Here is a 19435-nt window from a genome sequence, read left to right on the forward strand (position 1 = left end):
CATTACCTCTCTCTTGAAATCATAGTCGTCCTCGACTATGGTGTAGAGCAGATAAAGCATATTCATGAGTCCTTTTCTTAGCGGGGAGTGAATCCCTATGTTACCCTACGACATCATTCCACAATGGATGACTAGTCCATTTGGCGCTTGAGAGCCTGAGGCTGCCGCAAGCATGTCTGCACATTAGTCCTATCAGTCTTCCATAGTAGAGTGACAAGCTCTACTTGGTGTTTGGGAGACGTCGTCTCCGCAAACTTGATCTAAGCATGCATACTACTTCATCTTTGTACACAAATAAAGAAAAAGAGAGTCTTATAAGACAAAAACTTTGTTCATTTTAAACATTTTGTACATTTGCTTACTCTTGGGAAGCATTGTAAGCATTGACAAGGTTTAGGTTATCCTTTAATTGTATACCTTGCATCCATCTAGCATCTTCAAAAGGATAATTCTTAAACTTAATAAGATATCGTCGGATAGTCTTACCGCCTCTTAGTACCTTGTCTTCATGTCGGAGAATGGACTCAGGCTGCAGCACCTCCTCTTGGTCCTCGATCTCCGGTGGGTCTTCAATAGTTGGTTCTTGAGGTGGCTCTCCTTTGTAAGGCTTTAATAGGCTCACATGGAAAGCATTGTGTATGAGCCAATGATTGGGCAGCTTGAGTTGATAGGCCATCTCATTGATTGGCCTAAGAATCTGAAAGGGACCATAGTACCTTTTTGCTAGTTTAGCATTGTACTTTTGGTGGCCCGTCGGATTCTTGCCCGTCGTGTGCCTTAATCGAGCCTTGGGAAACTTTAACAAGACCCAATCGTTTTCTTTAAAGACTTGGGCTCTTCTGTGCTTGTCAACAGCAGCCTTTTGCCTTTGCTATGAGATAGAGATAGCATCCTTAATCTTTTGAAAAGATTCTTGTAGGTCTCGGCTATACTCATCTGCAGCGAAGATCTTCCCATGTACCTTAAGTAGCAAGGGACTTTTTGATCTTCCCTCAATTACCTCGAAAGGTGCTTTTCCCGTGGAAGTATGTACAGTGTTATTGTAAGCATACTCCACTAAGGGTAAGTACTTCTCCCATTGGGATCTTTGATCTACTTCCGTTACATAGGCTTTTAGTAGATCGAGGATGGTTAGGTTAGCTATTTCACTTTGGCCATCCGTTTGTGGATGATAGGCCGAAGAGAAGTTTAGCCTTGTCCCTAAATTCTCAAAGAGACCCTTCCAGAAATTACTGGTCATTCTAGGATCTCTATCCGACACTATGGACATTGGCAAGCCATGGTACTTGAAAATTTGTGAAATGAAGAGGGTTGCCATTTGATGGGCTTTGATAGTCTTTTTGACAGGTATAAAATGAGCTTGTTTACTAAACCTGTCTACTATCGTCCATATTCCCGTATTCCCATGGATAGACTTAGGCAATCCAAAGATAAAATCCATGGATATGCTCTCCCATGGTGAATTAGGGATTGGCAAGGGTTGAAGCAATCCAAGTTGCTTCCCTCTATCAAATTTTGTCTTTTGGCATACCACACATTTGGAAACATACTCTTGTATGTTCACTTTCATGGTAGGCCAATAGAAATATGTTTCAATTCCCTTTAAGGTAGATTGAATCCCTCTATACCCCGCATAAGGTGGAGCATGAGATTCATACATTACTTTCTCACGTAGTGAGTTAGTAACGCATAGTCTATTGCCATAGAGAAGATAACCATCTTGTAAAGTAAATGGTTCTTCTTTCTTCCCTAATGCAAGCGCTGAAATCACATCTCTAAAATCGGGATCAATAGCATACTCATCTATCATTGAAGATAGATCATTGTGAGTTGCTATGGAAACCGCATTCACTCTCGGCCGTCTTGAGAGTGCATTAGCTACTTGATTATGCTTGCCAGCAATGTGAGCAATATCAAAATGAAATTGCGAAAGGAAATTTGCCCACCTCATTTGTTTGTCGGAGAGCTTGGTCTGTGTCATGAAGTACTTAAGACTTTGGTGATCCGTTCGCAGAATGAAAGGAGTCCCCAATAAATAGTGCATCCATGAGTCTAAGGCATGTAGAACTGCAAGGAGTTCCTTTTCGTATATGCCTAGAGCTTGCTCAACAGGGTCGAGCCTTCGACTCTCATAGCCTATGGCATGCCCTTCTTGGAGCAAAACAGCTCCGAGGCAATCACCACAAGCATCACATTGGACCTCAAATGGTTTTGAGAGGTCCGGTAGTGTAAGCACAGGTTGAAAGATAAGCTTTTCTTTAAGCTTTTCGAAAGCATTGTTCTCCTTAGTAGACCATGTATACCTAACGCTTTTCTTTGTTAGGTCATGTATTGGTCCCACAATTTGTGAGAACTTTTCTACGAAGCGTCTATAGTATGCACACATACCTATAAAGCTTCTTAGTTCATGAAGATTCCTTGGTTTAGGCCATCCTTTTATTACCTCTAACTTGGATGGATCCATTTGGATGCCATCTTGAGAGATAATATGACCTAAATACATAATCTCTTGCAAAAAAAATTCACTTTTCTTTCGATTAACATAAGGTTTATTCTCTCTTAAAACTTGAAATATTACCTGGAGATGTTGCTTATGTTCCTCCAATGAATTAGAGTAGATGATAATATCATCAAATAACACTCCAGTGAAGGTTCGATGAGGCCTGAACAGCTTCTCCATCAAGCGGTTGAATGTGGCTGGTGCATTGGTCAAGCCAAAAGGCATGGCAATGTATTCGTAAAGACCAAATGTGGTGCGAAATGCGGTCTTTACAATGTCTTGATCAACTATCCTTATTTGATGATAGCCACTTTTTAGGTCAATCCTACTGAAGTAGGTCGATCCTTGTAGCTTATCAAATAGGTCTTCTACCCGTGGAACGGGAAACCTATTCTTGATAGTAATCCTATTTAGTGCTCTATAGTCGACACACATACGATATGTGCCGTCTTTCTTTTGCACTAATAGCACAGGTGAGCAAAATGGAGATGAGCTGGGCCTAACCATGCCCTTCTCAACTAACTCATGCACTTGCCGCATAATCTCCTCTTGTTGAGCTTGACAAACTCTATAAGGAGGTTTGTTAGGCGGTGAACTTCCCAGAAGAAGTTCAATTGCATGGTCATCATTACCTCGTTTAGGAGGTAGCTCACAAGGGATGTCGTCAATAAAAACATCTTGAAACCCATTGAGAAAATTGGATAACTCTAATTCCTTTTGGTTGCTTTTATTTTCTTTTGTTAAAGCATTAGGTTCATTTTGAGAATCTTTAACAAAAATCATGTACACGGAAATAGAGCTCTTTATTGACTTGTTGAAAGCTGGTGTATGTACAATGGGGATGGTGTTACCCATTTCCTTAGCATCTATATACATGTCTTTTTCCCTGAACTTAAAGGAGATTCTCCTTTCAGGAAATTTAACATCGGCAGCCAGGCGGTCAAACCATGGTGCCCCTAGGATTACATCCTCATGCTTGAGAGGAGAGATAAAGAAGTCCTCTTTGTCCACATAGCCTTGGACATGAAGCCTCAATTTACCAATTAAGGGAGTGACTGAAGCTTCTTGCCCCTTGAAGGCACTGTCTGCGGGTAGGACATCTCCCATCTCGTAGGATTGTATGCCTAGCCTGGTGGCTAACTCCATAGATATAAAATTGTGAGTAGAACCAGGGTCAAAGAGAATAAAAGCATCATGTTCTCTTACCTTTCCCCGAGCATGGCATAGAGGAGATCCTTTGTGGTGAGTTTGGTGAGTCTCCTCCTCTTGGATTTCAACCAAGGAAGCTCTAGGAGGATCTTGGCGGTTGTTCTTTTGGGGACAAGCGCGGTACGCATGCCCTTGTTCGCCGCACTTGAAACACCGGTTAGCCTTACGATAACGCTCAAGCTCTTCAGGAGAGAGTTTATTCTTACCTTTGTAAACTCCCTTCTCTTTAGCTTTGTTGGAGTTACCCTTAGGAGACTTTTGGACATTGTCCTTCCCCTTAGGCTCATTGGAACCCTTGTTTTCCGAGGGCTTATTATTTCTTTTAACCCCCGTTTGGAAATTGATTCGAGAGGCCACCATAGTATGGTGTATTACTGCTGATATGGTACGTGGCCTTTGGGAGTTGACATACTCCGCCATTTCTTCGGTTAAGCCCGCACAAAATTGTTGATTTTGCTCTCCAAAATCCAACTTTTTGAAGACAGTGGCTTTGAGTTGTAAGTCCCAAAACTTGTCTACATATTTGTGGATGGATTCATTGGGAGAGAGTTTTAAGCTTCACCATTCGGTGAGTACTTTGTCTTTGGGATCGGTGGCCAAAAACTCCTTCATAATGGAGGCTCTTAAAGCCTTCCACCTTCGTGGAGCTTCACCGTTGGCTCGTAGGCTAGACCACCATTGTCTGGCGGACTTTTGAAAGTGCATAGCTACGTGGCATAGCTTAGAGGACTCCGTGAAGCCCTCATCTCCAAACGCCGCATCAAATTGCTGGATAAAGGCCAAGACTTTGTCCGTGGCACCAAAGGTACCATCATAGGTAAGGAAAGAGATGCTCTTCCCCCCCTCTTTGAATTTCTTCAGCTTGGACGACCTCTTCCATGCGGCATAGGATTTCTTATGGCCTCTTCTTTTTGATGGTTCAAAAGTTGCACCATCACTTTCTTCAGAAGAGGTGAAGAATTTGAAGAAGGTGGAGAAGAGGGTGACCTCTTTCTCGCGTTTTTCTTGTCCTGATCTTTGTCGTCTTCACCATAGCTTTCATAAGAGGAAGAGGATGAAGAAGATGGAGAAGAGGGTGTCCTCTTTCTCGCCTTTTTCTTCTCTTGCTTTTTATCATCCCTCTTTGAGTTGTGGTGAGGAGAAGAATACGATGGTCTTCTCCGCTTTGGTGGTGATGGAGAGCGTTTAGCCCGCCGTCTTCGTGGCACCATCTCCCCCGAGGTGGCGGGAGACTCGCTTCTTTCTCGTTCCTTCGGTGTAGGCTCTTGAGTTCTCCTTTGGGAAGGAGATACATCATCAAGAAGTAAATTCTTGAGCCCTTCATAAGGATTCTCTTCTTCTTCCCGAATCGGAGAAAGACCTCTTTTGGTAGTCTCACAAGGAGGCTTCCTAGGTGTTCTCTCGTCATGGTGATTAGCTTGAAGAATCCCGTGAGCAAGGAGCTACCGTTGCACTTCACTTTGGAGAGATGGATTGCCCATGGCTTGTTGAAGCCTAGAAACAAGATAGTTAACAAGCATTGAAGCATCATTAGTAGCTTGCTCATGAGCAAAATCAAAGTTATCAACATTAATTTCACTCTCTTTACTATTGTCAGCCATTCTAACAATTTTAGGTGTACTTTGGCACTTCAAGCCTTAGTTGCTATTCCTCTTTACCCCTTTACAAAAAGCACTCAAGCTACTGTACCCGCGGCTCGAATACCATTAATTGCAAGGAATAGAAGATAGGGTCTTTCAACACCAAAACAACACCGGCTCCTGTGAAGCTTCTAATAGCTCAATAGTGGTTAAGCCGTAGGCAAGCCCCGTAGGACTCCACTATTAAGACCATAGCTCTCGACGGTGATGCCCCGTTAACTGCACAAAGGCAGGCGCACTGCAAGGCTGAAAAATCCCTATTCTACTTACTCACAGGCAATTAATAATACCAACCATTTGTAGCTAGCTTGAGGACCTCCCTTCTTGAGCAAGAAAAGAGAAACCTTGAGCTCTGATACCAATGTAACATTTAATGGCCTAATAACTTATGTGTAGCGGAAATTAGAATGAACATAGTGGGCATTTCATTAGAATAGATTCCTAATGAGAATTACAAGAGTGCTTGGGTGGAGAGAGCAACAAAAAGCATAACACCTAGTTAGATAGCATCAACAATACTTTCAAAAGAGAGAGAAATTAAGCTATTGACAACAGTTGAGGACCGGATTTGCATGGAGCCGGTCCCCCCTCCAAAAGGCTTTGTATTATGGTTTCTCCCATCAAGAGAGACATGGTACAATACAATTCTTTGTGTTCCTTCAAGACTAGCTAGAGCAATGAAGATGGAAACTTCATGCACTAAGCAAAACACTTAATAAACACAACTTGAATTATCCCCGTTCTCAGACCCAAGACCTCACACACCTTCGAAGATGGTGAGAGCTAGAAGGGTATGAGAGTAGATTGAGAGGAAGAAGGAGTATCTTACGAGAAAGATGTACATCTCCTCACATAATCACTCATATTAGCATAGCTTAGCTTAGTAATTAGCTTGGTAGAGGAGATGAGCATGGATTGAAGCTTGGCTCTTGGTTGGATTTGCATCCACATGCCAAGAGAGTGTTGATGTAGGCTTCTATCTCACAAGCTTGGAGTAGGTGATGAGTTCTCCATTAAAGCTTGGGAAGAGATAGTCTTCTCTTTCTTCACACATGAGATTGTGTGAGTGTGTGGGTGATAATGCCTTGCAAAAATCAGCCCCCTCTCTCTCTTGGGTGAGCCCTCTTGCTAATTGCTCTCGCCGAAGCCTCATTGGCCCTCCCCAAGTTAAGCCAGTTACAATTAAGTAGCATAAGTGATAGCCTTCTGCTATGTGTCCCCCTTTCCCCTTTTGTGAGAGCTTTAGATAATTAAATAATTAAACTAAACGCTCATTGGACCCCTTTGCCTCCTGGCCAATAGGAATAAGGCAAGCCATGGGGCTCCTGAATGCTCATTGGACCTCTTGGGAGACTGCCCAATAGTCTTCTAGGAGACTTAATTCTCATTGGTTTCTTTTATTAAATGTTTTTAAATTAATTAAACTAGATTTACTCTAGCTACATCTCATTGGTCCACTTCAAGGGTCATCCAATAGAAATTGGGCACACCTTGTGGGCATCTGGCCCAGGGAGCTGACAAGTGTCCTTCATTCCCTTTGTGTAAAGGGAGCCTGTGTGTGTGTGTGTGTGTGTGTGTGTGTGTGTGTGTGTGTGTGTGTGTGGCTTTCTCTCTCATCCCCTACCTTTAGGGCTCGCCCCCTCCCATGTAGGGATGTGAAAAGACTTTTAGGGCACACACAAAGCATCCAATTTTCCCTAGGGTTGACCTTTGGACACAACCTTTGAATCTTGGAACCTTAGCATTTTGGAAGTCTTAATGGGCTGAACCTTAGGGTCTTTTTAGCCCATTGTTGCACATGGCTCTTTTGCAGATGGCCCCCCCTTTGGATCCCTATTTTCCCTCCTTTGGATCCCTACTGTGGCCGGTCTGCTAGCTTAACCAATATTCTAGCTTTTTCTTCCCTGGCACTTCCCCACATTAAATGATCAGTTTAATATGAGAAAATCATTTAGGAGAATTAGATATTGATTATTATGACAACTTAACGGAGATTCTCCTTTCAGGAAATTTAACATCGGCAGCCAGGCGGTCAAACCATGGTGCCCCTAGGATTACATCCTGATGCTTGAGAGGAGAGATAAAGAAGTCCTCTTTGTCCACATAGCCTTCGACATGAAGCCTCAATTTCCCAATTAAGGGAGTGACTGAAGCTTCTTGCCCCTTGAAGGCACTGTCTGCGGGTAGGACATCTCCCATCTCGTAGGATTGTATGCCTAGCTTGGTGGCTAACTCCATAGATATAAAATTGTGAGTAGAACCAGGGTCAAAGAGAATAAAAGCATCATGTTCTCTTACCTTTCCCCAAGCATGGCATAGAGGAGATCCTTTGTGGTGAGTTTGGTGAGTCTCCTCCTCTTGGATTTCAACCAAGGAAGCTCTAGGAGGATCTTGGCGGTTGTTCTTTTGGGGACAAGCGCGGTACGCATGCCCTTGTTCGCCGCACTTGAAACACCGGTTAGCCTTACGATAACGCTCAAGCTCTTCAGGAGAGAGTTTATTCTTACCTTTGTAAACTCCCTTCTCTTTAGCTTTGTTGGAGTTGCACTTAGGAGACTTTTGGATATTGTCCTTCCCCTTAGGCTCATTGGAACCCTTGTTTTCCGAGGCCTTATTATTTCTTTTAACCCCCGTTTGGAAATTGATTCGAGAGGCCACCATAGTATGGTGTATTACTGCTGATATGGTACGTGGCCTTTGGGAGTTGACATACTCCGCCATTTCTTCGGTTAAGCCCGCACAAAATTGTTGCTTTTGCTCTCCAAAATCCAACTTTTTGAAGACGGTGGCTTTGAGTTGTAAGTCCCAAAACTTGTCTACATATTTGTGGATGGATTCATTGGGAGAGAGTTTTAAGCTTCACCATTCGGTGAGTACTTTGTCTTTGGCATCGGTGGCCAAAAACTGCTTCATAATGGAGGCTCTTAAAGCCTTCCACCTTCGTGGAGCTTCACCGTTGGCTCGTAGGCTAGACCACCATTGTCTGGCGGACTTTTGAAAGTGCATAGCTACGTGGCATAGCTTAGAGGACTCCGTGAAGCCCTCATCTCCAAACGCCGCATCAAATTGCTGGATAAAGGCCAAGACTTTGTCCGTGGCACCAAAGGTACCATCATAGGTAAGGAAAGAGATGCTCTTCCCCCCCTCTTTGAATTTCTTCAGCTTGGACGACCTCTTCCATGCGGCATAGGATTTCTTATGGCCTCTTCTTTTTGATGGTTCAAAAGTTGCACCATCACTTTCTTCAGAAGAGGTGAAGAATTTGAAGAAGGTGGAGAAGAGTGTGACCTCTTTCTCGCCTTTTTCTTGTCCTGATCTTTGTCGTCTTCACCATAGCTTTCATAAGAGGAAGAGGATGAAGAAGATGGAGAAGAGGGTGTCCTCTTTCTCGCCTTTTTCTTCTCTTGCTTTTTATCATCCCTCTTTGAGTTGTGGTGAGGAGAAGAATACGATGGTCTTCTCCTCTTTGGTGGTGATGGAGAGCGTTTATCCCGCCATCTTCGTGGAACCATCTCCGCCGAGGTGGCGGGAGACTCGCTTCTTTCTCGTTCCTTCGGTGTAGGCTCTTGAGTTCTCCTTTGGGAAGGAGATACATCATCAAGAAGTAAATTCTTGAGCCCTTCATAAGGATTCTCTTCTTCTTCCCGAATCGGAGAAAGACTTCTTTTGGTAGTCTCACAAGAAAGCTTCCTAGGTGTTCTCTCGCCATGGTGATTAGCTTGAAGAATCATGTGAGCACGAAGCTGCCGTTGCACTTCACTTTGGAGAGATGGATTGCCCATGGCTTGTTGAAGCCTAGAAACAAGATAGTTAACAAGCATTGAAGCATCATTAGTAGCTTGCTCATGAGCAAAATCGAAGTTATCAACATTAATTTCACTCTCTTTACTATTGTCAGCCATTCTAACAACTTTTAGCTGTAAACTTTTTAGGTGTACTTTGGCACTTCAAGCCTTAGTTGCTATTCCTCTTTACCCCTTTACAAAAAGCACTCAAGCTACTGTACCCGCGGCTCGAATACCATTAATTGCAAGGAATAGAAGATAGGGTCTTTCAACACCAAAACAACACCAGCTCCTATGAAGCTTCTAATAGCTCAATAGTGGTTAAGCCGTAGGCAAGCCCCGTAGGACTCCACTATTAAGACCATAGCTCTCGACGGTGATGCCCCGTTAACTGCACAAAGGCAGGCGCACTGCAAGGCTGAAAAATCCCTATTCTACTTACTCACAGGCAATTAATAATACCAACCATTTGTAGCTAGCTTGAGGACCTCCCTTCTTGAGCAAGAAAAGAGAAACCTTGAGCTCTGATACCAATGTAACATTTAATGGCCTAATGACTTGTGTGTAGCGGAAATGAGCATGAACATAGTGGGCATTTCATTAGAATAGATTCCTAATGAGAATTACAAGAGTGCTTGGGTGGAGAGAGCAACAAAAAGCATAACACCTAGTTAGATAGTATCGACAATACTTTCAAAAGAGAGAGAAATTAAGCTATTGACAACAGTTGAGGACCGGATTTGCATGGAGCCGATCGCCCCTCCAAAAGGCTTTGTATTATGGTTTCTCCCATCAAGAGAGACATGGTACAATACAATTCTTTGTGTTCCTTCAAGACTAGCTAGTGCAATGAAGATGAAAGCTTCATGCACTAAGCAAAACACTTAGTAAACACAACTTGAATTATCCCCGTTCTCAGACCCAAGACCTCACACACCTTCGAAGATGGTGAGAGCTAGAAGGGTATGAGAGTAGATTGAGAGGAAGAAGGAGTATCTTACGAGAAAGATGTACATCTCCTCATATAATCACTCATATTAGCATAGATTAGCTTAGTAATTAGCTTGGTAGAGGAGATGAACATGCATTGAAGCTTGGCTCTTGGTTGGATTTGCATCCACATGCCAAGAGAGTGTTGATGTAGGCTTCTATCTCACAAGCTTGGAGTAGGTGATGAGCTCTCCATTAAAGCTTGGGAAGAGATAGTCTTCTTTGCTTCACACATGAGATTGTGTGTGAGTGTGTTGTGATAATGCCTTGCAAAAATCAGCCCCCTCTCTCTCTTGGGCGAGCCCCCTTGCTATTTGCTCTTCCTGCAGCCTCATTGGCCCTCCCCAAGTCAAGCCAATCACAATTAAGCAGCATAAGTGATAGCCTTCTGACATGTGTCCCCCTTTCCCCTTTTGTGAGAGCTTTAGATAATTAAATAATTAAACTAAACTCTCATTGGACCCCTTTGCCTCCTGGCCAATAGGAATCAGGCAAGCCATGGGGCTCCTGAATGCTCATTGGACCCCTTGGGAGACTGCCCAATAGTCTTCTAGGAGACTTAATTCTCATTGGTTTCTTTTAATAAATGTTTTTAAATTAATTAAACTAGATTTACTCTAGCTTAATTCTCATTGGTCCACTTCAAGGGTCATCCAATAGGAATTGGTCACACCTTGTGGGCATCTGGCCTAGGGAGCTGACATGTGTCCCTCATTCCCTTTGTGTAAAGGGAGCCTGTGTGTGTGTGTGTGTGTGTGTGTGTGTGACTTTCTCTCTCATCCCCTACCTTTAGGGCTTGCCCCCTCCCATGTAGGGATGCGCAAAGACTTTTAGGGCACACACAAAGCATCCAATTTTCCCTAGGGTTGACCTTTGGACACAACCTTTGAATTTTGGAACCTTAGCATTCTGGAAGTCTTAATGGGCTGAACCTTAGGGTCTTTTTAGCCCATTGTTGCACATGGCTCTTTTGCAGATGGCCCCCCCTTTGGATCCCTATTTTCCCTCCTTTGGATCCCTATTGTGGTCGGTCTGCTAGCTTAACCAATATTCTAGCCTTTTCTCCCCTGGCACTTCCCCACATTAAATGATCAGTTTAATATGAGAAAATCATTTAGGAGAATTAGATATTGATTATTATGACAACTTTCGCTTGGCTATTGCGAGATTGTGTAACATTGTTGAAGCACAAAATATCTCTTTCTCTGTGTGTGTGTGTCGTTTATTTGCAGCTCCAATAGTGCAACCTCCTGGAGCTGATCATGATAGGGGTAGCTGAATGTGTGGAGGAGGAGGGTTACTAGTGATTGAGGTGTGGTGGGGATAGAATCTAGGTTGGAAAGGGTTGTTGGGATAGTGGACATGCTACACATAGCAAGAGAGAAGGGGGAGGTGATGCTACATCGAAGTGTTCATGCTAGCCAAGTTGGGTCGCGCACGAGAGAGAGAGAGAGAGAGAGAGAGAGAGAGAGAGAGAGAGAGAGAGAGAGAGAGAGAGAGAGATTGGTCCATACCAACCAAGCTGGGTCGTAGGTGGAGGAGAGATAGAGAATGAGACAGAGAGACGACGCAATTTTCTTAAGGAATGGAAGGATCCTTTTCTTGCCGTGCCTCAACACGAGAATGCATACAAATGAAGATGGGCCACTTGATCGCATTTGAACCGATGACCCTAGTCACCAAGGATAAATGCTCAAACAACCAAGCTAACTCCTTTGGACGCATTTATGCTTGTCTTAAAGCAAGAAAGGCTCACTAAAGAAAAAATACCTATAGTGGATTTTCTCGGGGTCTTAATTTTGAGTTGTTGCCTATTGATAATACACATAGAAAAGTGTAAACAAAGAAAAATGTGAGACATTTCTCCTTGAATGATATTCAAACAACATGTCCTAGCCTGGTGGTTTAAGTGTTTGTGTGGGTGTGAAAAAGCCCTAAATTTGATGCCAACGTACTCCGTCAAAAACATTAGAGCCAAAATCTTTCCACTAAAGAGCAGAATGAAGAATACAAGCTCCTAAAACATTCCTTTAGTTACAAATGGACAACGAGTACACAAGCAATTTCTAGGCTATGGAAGGAATCCAAATGCTTTAATGAGAAGTTTGTGTGTACCTAGGACAACTAATGGGACAGCAAAAAGAGCGTGGAAAGGTGGGCTCTGGGCAGCGAAGGCAAAGCGGGGAGAAAAAAACATCATTCGTAGCTGAAAGCTGGATGGAAGAAAATGGAGTTGTAATGTCTTTGTCGTCATCTTCTAAACCTTAATCTGAGGGACAAGAAGCAACAACGACGAGAGCGAGATGGGGGGCTCATCCCTGCCTCCACCTGCAGCCCCGCCATCGCCAGGCAAGTCACCTTTCTGTTCTTCTCTTTCTTTTCTCTTCAGCTCAACTGCATTGTTCTTTCCGATCTCCCGTCCTTGTTATTTTGCCCACAACTTCGCCATTGAGCCACATGCATCTTCAGCAACATTACCCATCGCTGATTCATGTACATGCATCTTGACTGTCCACAAACCCGTCTTTGATTGCATGCAATACGCTCCCGGCGATAATTTCTGCTGTTGTAAGCGCATTCTTCTTCCTGTGGTTTCGATCGTGCTTCTTTGTGCTTTCTGTCTCACATCTGTTGTCTTGTTTTGATGGGAGCTCAGAAGAGAGCGGTGCTTCCACTCCTTCTCTTCAGATGGGTGACTCTCTTCATCAAAGTCCTCAGGTCTTGAACAGCATAAAGAAAGGGCCTCTGGAAGGAGGAAATTGGCGAAAGTATGCAGCCCTCAAGGTCTCCACAGAGTATGACAGTGAGGAAAGCATCTTTGTGAACAAGATTTCTGCACGCCTCCTTGATGGTCTTGCCAAGATCAAGGCCTCCTTCCAACGAGAGCAGGCAGGTGAAATTCGATCCCCCATCGTTGGTTTCTCTTCAAAGCACCTCTCCATCTTGTATGATCATGAGGATCGCAATGCCCTCGTCACTGCTGTTGGAAACCTCGGTTCACGCGTCCAGATGAAGTATTTGCGAGACATCAGGGTAATTTTCCCTATCCCTGTTTGCTATGGTTTTTTTGGAATGGAGCCGAGTTGAGTTGTGGTAAGGGCCAGACCATATGGTTATATGATGCATGTGTATTTTCTGTATAGAGTTGAGTTGTGGTAGGGCCAGACCATATGACTATATGATGCATGTGTATTTTCTGTATAGTGGAGAATTTATTCTATTCATCGGAATGGGAATTTGAGCCAAGTTGAGTTGTGGTAGGGCCAGACCATATGGCTATATGATGCATGTGTATTTTCTGCATAGTGGAGAATCTATTCTATGTATGGGAATGGAAGGATATATTCCATGATGAGCAGTTCAATAGATCGCCTCCTCTCCTCAAGAAGAAAGGCTTGCATTTTTAGCTTTCCATTTTGCTGATAGGACAACATGGTGCGCCTGGTACCGTTCTCATCCAAAGCTGTGATAGGATAACTTTTAACTCCTTTTAACTCAGCAACTGTGTCGGCATTGGCTATGACTTAAATGTGAAATGCCTTGTGTATGTTTGCGAATTGATGCAGCCTCTAGCTCAATTTAGTTGAGCTTTTATATTGATTCACATTGCGTATAAGTCAAAAACTAAAGGTTGCGCTTCCCAAAATAGCCCTTCTTTTTCGCTTTTGTATTGGTACAAAATCAAGCGTTTCAGAATTATGAGCCAGTGGACTTGCACCTATCCTTTGCTGAAGATGGTGTGCAATTGCAGCTTCTTATTGTGGCTCCACTATAATTCTTACTATTTAATGGGACTATCACTATTTCCATGCCAGCTGTGAGTTTTGATGATTTAGACTACACTATCTTAGCTATAGAGTTTGCAATCGAGATTTTTCCAGATGTGGCTCTATTTGAAGTTTGAACTTCTTTGCTACCTGCAGTATTTTGCCACCCGTTGGCTCTATATAGCCATGTTTCACATGAACCTGTACACTGATGGACTACTAGAGTTTTCACATTTTTCATGCTCAATACAATGAGAGAAAACTTTTCTTTTCGCACTTTTGATAAATGAAGCCTGTAATTGAAATTTGGTGTGTCGCATGCACGCTCACCATAGGTAGACACAACTATGGGTAATGATATGCTGCGAAACTGTTGTACCTTCAATGTATTTGTGGGTAATATTCCAACTTCTGTTAATAGGCGCAGCAAGGAGAGGTGAAACTCATAGCGCGCTCTGCGGATGCCAGCTATCAAGCTGAAATCGGCTACGATGTGCCGGCAGCAGGGCTGGTATTCGTCTTTCTGCTTGGTTTAATTCAAGTATCTTTTTGTTCTTATCTCATAATTGTCTTCATGTGCTCATGTTAAGATTACCGCCCCAATGAATTCTCACAGACGAGGCAGCTAGTCAATTACACTAGAATAGAAGCAGGAAAGCCACTCTGCTATGCTGTGTTTCTGAAATTTAGGAATGGAATTGACTAGCTGAGTTTTGAAAAGATCATGGTGGTGTTTATATGTTCTATGCATAGAATGGACATCCTTGATGCTTTGGGGATGATGTCAAACTGAAAGAGTTGCAGGAAAAACATCAGTCTTAGAGCACACAAAGTCAAGCCTTTGCACTAAGCGAGAAAACAGACATTTATCATCAACTTCTCTTTACGCAGTCTTGAAAGTCTCTTCAGTCCTAAGTGCTTCCTATCAAAGAAGAATTTTGAAATTTTGAGAGGGCTCTTTTGCCATCCCTAGTAATTCTGATTTGTGCCAGCTTGATGGGGCTTCATGTTAAGTTCTTGCATGGAAACAGTTTTTTTTTGTGAAATTTCCATCTTTGAATGTGGGTTGTCTTTAATGTGAAACCGGCAAACAGTTGTTTGACTGTCTCTATTGAGAAAGGTAATACATTCGCAATGGAACATATGTGGGTTGTCTTTAATGTGAAACCGGCAAACACTTGTTTGACTGTCTCTATTGAGAAAGGTAATACATTCGCAATGGAACATATTGAAAGGCTAAAAGATTCTGACACATATTTAAGGATCCATTAAGTAAGGAAAGCTATTGTCTGACATATTGGCTTGAAGGATGGAGAGTGGCATTTCACTGCAAACAACGAATTAACGTCAAGTGATACTTGGGGAAAGATTGGACTTCAGGGCATATACCGATCTTGAACAAAATATGTGCTATATAGATATGGTTGTTTGTTATATTGCAGATGCTATTATTAGGTTAACTCATCAGGCTGAGACTTGAGTTGTATTGGATCAAACTCATGCATTTGACATACAGCCATGACAGAAAGTAAGCATACAGACCTTATATGAATAATGTATGCTCGTGTGTGTGTGTGTGTGTGTGTGTGTGTTTATTCGGATACATGCATATCTTGTTCTGCACCTCACTGTTGGGTGCTGATGATGGTGTGGTTGTCTGGTAGTATGTTGTATTTTCTGTAAAGAGACTGGAACCTAACTTGGCAGCTTGCGTCTTCTGCTGAATGTTTACTCACCAGCCATACGATGTACTGACGTGTGCTTTGGACTGCAGCCAAGAGTGTCCTTAATCTTTCCTTTGGGCGAGGTCAAGGTGGAGGAGGAACAGAGAGAAGAGGGGAGGGGCGTCTCTATAAATGGCTTCGTTGGTGGAAAGATTCTCAACGGATTCGCTGTGGCTGATTATCGCGATGAGACAGTGGGCTTGAAATACAAATATAAGGTGTGCTTTCAAGTGTCCCAAGGAACAGCCATGTAATTCCAGGAACAATACCTAGCAACAACGTATCGCAGATTTATGAAGTTTGTAATTCTAAGAGCAGCCATTTTAGCATGTTCACAGGACTCAGAGATGACCATTGCACCATCAATATCGGTGCCCACAAAAACAGTGACTCTTGCCTTCAAGCGGCAGTTTGATAGTGCCAACAAGTTGAGGTATGACGACTTTTTTTTGTACTGTTCCTGATGATCTCTAGGCAATTGTGTAAAAGCAGAGCCTCAAAATTGTGTTGATCCCCATGACTGCCTTTTTCTTTTTCTTCGTTTGTGTTGTGTTCTCTTTAAGGAGGGTTGTGCACGTTCAGTCTTGGGAAATTTCAATTTTCCCAACGCAACATCATTTTCTTTAGGAAACGAGGGGAGTTTGCGTTTGCTGTTTTTCCTGGTCTGTTGTTTTAGTTTCTTTTTGTTTTATATTTTGGGTTTATTATCATATAGTTTTACTTAGATAATATCAGTGCATATTGTTTCTTGCTTAGAGTAGGTAAGGTGTTATTTTAAAATGAAGAGTTTCTGAAAAATTGTGTGCTATATTGGTACTTAGTTCCAGACCCACTATTGGGCACTGACGACGCTAGTGGGGATGTAGTAGTATTTAGTCAATACTATGCATGTTGGAGTTGATGGTTATGTTGTCTTGTGGATGACCAGTATGAGTCTATAAGTTGCACTTTTTTTGTAAAGGTGAATCTGGGCTTATCCTAGATTCATCTAGGTATATTCTTTTTGTGTTTTTCTAAGCTTAAATGACCTCGTGAGGGTGTACATTTATTGCCTCACTTAATGCAACCTTTGTCCTATTTCAGTTATCTGTACAACTTTGATTCTACTGCTTGGAGTACTGTTTTCAAGCACAAGCCGAACGAGAATTTTAAGCTTAAAGCTGGTTACGACTCAGAGGCACGGATTGGTTGGGCATCAGCATGGGTATGTTAAAAGTCGCTTTTTCTTGTATGTCACTTTCCCTTATCAAAGGAAAATGTACTTTCCTCACGATCTTTAACAATTCGGAAAGGCAAGAGGAAGATTAAAGTCTGTGTGCATGCTTGCACAAGGATAGCTACTCCCGTTGGGGATGGTCTCACCGCTTCCATGGATATTTCTTACCTTAGTGATTTGCTGAATGATCTCACACAATTCGGAAAGGCAAGAGGAAAATTAAAGTATGTGTGCGTGCTTGCACAAGGATTGCTATTCCTGTTCTGGATGGTCTCTTATTACCTAAGTGATATGTTTGTGCTCAGGTTGGCAAAGAAGAGTCTGGTGCCAAACAAGCACCGAGGAAAATTAAGCTTCAAGTTATGCTTCAAGTACCTCAAGATGATTTGAACTCGGCAGCTATTCTCTTCAAAGTGAAGAAGAGATGGGACTTGTGATTTGGAGAATTCTTCACTTTGAAATTTTTAGGATCCCAGAGCTGTGCATTAGACGGCGTAATTTGTAAGAATACTTTGAAGGCGTTTTCAACCGCCACAATTTTTCTGAGCAATCATGTGACACTTGTATGCTTGAGTAGTTTTACCGTGTTCTTGTTGAAACAAAGGGTGTAGTTATACTTTGTCCAGGCATTTAGAAAGGAGCCCTTTTTCACCAATTGATTGTACAAGAGCCCTTAAAAGGAAGAAAAAAGCAATGGAAGCCTTGATGTTTGAGTTATGGTTCCTTGATATTGCTGTGATAAACTCAGAAGGTTGAGTCAGTTTAAGAGCTTGATTGTGGTTGAGTTGGGATGTTAGTCCCTTTTCAGCTTTGAGGGGAAATGCATCTCTGTTTTACCGACTTGGTCTGTTCTGTGAAGTTTGTGAGAGTACATCAGGCGTGAGTCAATAAGCAGGCATGGATGTCACAAACGGGACAGCAAACAAACAATCAATAAGCTGAAAATAAATAAATTCTCACCCTGAAGAGATTGAGGGAGAAGATCGTCACATCATTGGGGACCAGATGGCTTGGGGACCAGATGGTTGGTCCCCCCCTTGAAGAGAATCATTATTGGGGAGGATCTTTTTACAAGCACAAGAATTAGAGAAACCCCTCTGTTCGATTTCTTAGATTCGATGGTTGATTCCTTCTCTTGCGGGAAATTTTGAGAGAAAAAAATTTTGAGAGACGAACTCGCAATTCCTTTTCCGTCTTTACTCGGAATGCGAAACTCCATAGACCATTCTAGATTCCGCTTCCTTGTGCGGGAAATTTCGAGAGACGAACTCTCAATTCCTTTTCCGTCTGTACTTGGAATGTGAAACTCCTCCATGATGGAGTTTTTGTAAAAAGCATGAACACGAAACAACTCGTAGAGTGTTTTCACAGTCGCTCCAAGTACGGACAAGCGATCTTTGAACGATGGCTTCGTAGATTCTTTGTTGTACGAGCTCCTTGTGCTAGCGTTAGCAGAATTGGGGGAAGAGGGAGGGCATTGGTTGCTCAAATAGACTCTGATGGATAGTAGGAATAGCTAGAGTGGGTCCTCCCACAATGGCAGCAAAGAGGTAGCGTTGAAATAACAGAGTGAAGAGAGAAGGTTGGTGTTGGTTTAGAGGAGAGAGATCGTTGTTATTTCAATTGGAAGGGTAGTGTCGGTGTTTTTTTTACAAGTCTTGCTTCTAGTTCTGTTAAGTGGTTGCCAACTTATTGAGTGGAAGGTTGGTCGTTTGATAAAATATGTGAAGTTGTTGAAAACTCAATAAAAACTCAAATGAGTTGAAAACCAATACTACACCATACTTCCAGGCATCCTTGGATGCAATTCTCAAGCACAGATGCTATGCAAACATAGATATCTTGTAGGCAAGCATTTGCTTTTGCGAAAAACACTTGAAATTATTTTGTTTTTTGGGAAAATCTTATAAAAACTCATCTTTCAACTTATGCTTGCATCTTTATGCGTATTTCTTTTTCTAGTTCGGATTTCCTCCCAAATAAATGGAATATTTATATGTGGTGCATTGGGAATACCCTCTTTCCGGTCTCTTCCACTGAATTAACGTTACAACTCCTTTGTGACGCTTAATGTCACCCATCATATGACACATCAGAGTTGTCCATTCTTGATAGCTTTTATAGTTTAAGTGTACACATTTAAACGTATTAATTTCATAAATAGATTCTTTTTAAAAAGAAAAAGAAAATAGTTCATTTAGCAACATCCGCTTCTAACAATTGTCCTCAATTGTTGTGCCTGTACATATTGTTTCAGAATCTCGAGATGAGATGCTAGTTCTAGCTCGGTCATCCACTGACTGTCTAAAGTAAAATAATTCTTGAACTTTACCAAATACTTTCGTGTAATCTTTCCCGACTTTAGTAGCCGCTCTTGATGATGAATGATCTGCTCCGGTTGTAGTATTTCTTCTGGTTGGAGCAATAGGCTGACTTCGAGGCGGTCCCACATATGGCCAGAGTAAACTAACACGGAAAGCATTATGGATCCTCCAATTAGGCGGTAGCTCTAATCGGGATGTCACATCGTTTTTGGTCAATTAAATGGCCCATAATAACAACTAGAAAGTTATATTACGAGTTGCTTGTTTCTTAAGTCTTGCT

At 42.4% G+C, this 19435-nt stretch overlaps 1 protein-coding gene across 2 annotated transcripts; it reads left to right on the forward strand.

The window, feature by feature from the left end:
* The first annotated feature begins 12204 nt into the window (after window positions 1–12204).
* On the forward strand, window positions 12205–17548 carry OEP37 (chloroplast outer envelope protein 37). Of its 2 annotated transcripts, none has more exons than XM_086497056.1 (7): window positions 12205–12473; window positions 12781–13157; window positions 14313–14402; window positions 15666–15833; window positions 15954–16048; window positions 16699–16819; window positions 17137–17548. In XM_086497056.1, exons 1-7 carry the CDS (start codon window positions 12428–12430, stop codon window positions 17266–17268), a joined length of 1029 nt encoding a protein of 342 aa, XP_086353182.1. In that variant the 5' UTR covers window positions 12205–12427; the 3' UTR covers window positions 17269–17548. The 2 variants fall into 2 exon arrangements, with proteins under 2 accessions (XP_086353182.1, XP_086353183.1); XM_086497057.1 differs by lacking the exon at window positions 12205–12473 and adding an exon at window positions 12491–12692.
* The last annotated feature ends 1887 nt before the right edge of the window (window positions 17549–19435 follow it).

This window comes from Adiantum capillus-veneris, chromosome 23, assembly GCF_014529385.1.
Source record: "Adiantum capillus-veneris isolate H3 chromosome 23, ASM1452938v2, whole genome shotgun sequence".
NCBI classification, from domain to species: Eukaryota; Viridiplantae; Streptophyta; class Polypodiopsida; order Polypodiales; family Pteridaceae; genus Adiantum; species Adiantum capillus-veneris.

Coding starts and splice junctions, on each gene's coding strand:
- OEP37 (XM_086497056.1), top strand. CDS start 12,428: ATGGGGGGCTCATCCCTGCCTCCACCTGCAGCCCCGCCATCGCCAG. Junction 15,834..15,953: donor GCTTGAAATACAAATATAAG/GTGTGCTTTCAA, acceptor GCATGTTCACAG/GACTCAGAGATGACCATTGC. Junction 16,820..17,136: donor TTGGTTGGGCATCAGCATGG/GTATGTTAAAAG, acceptor GTTTGTGCTCAG/GTTGGCAAAGAAGAGTCTGG.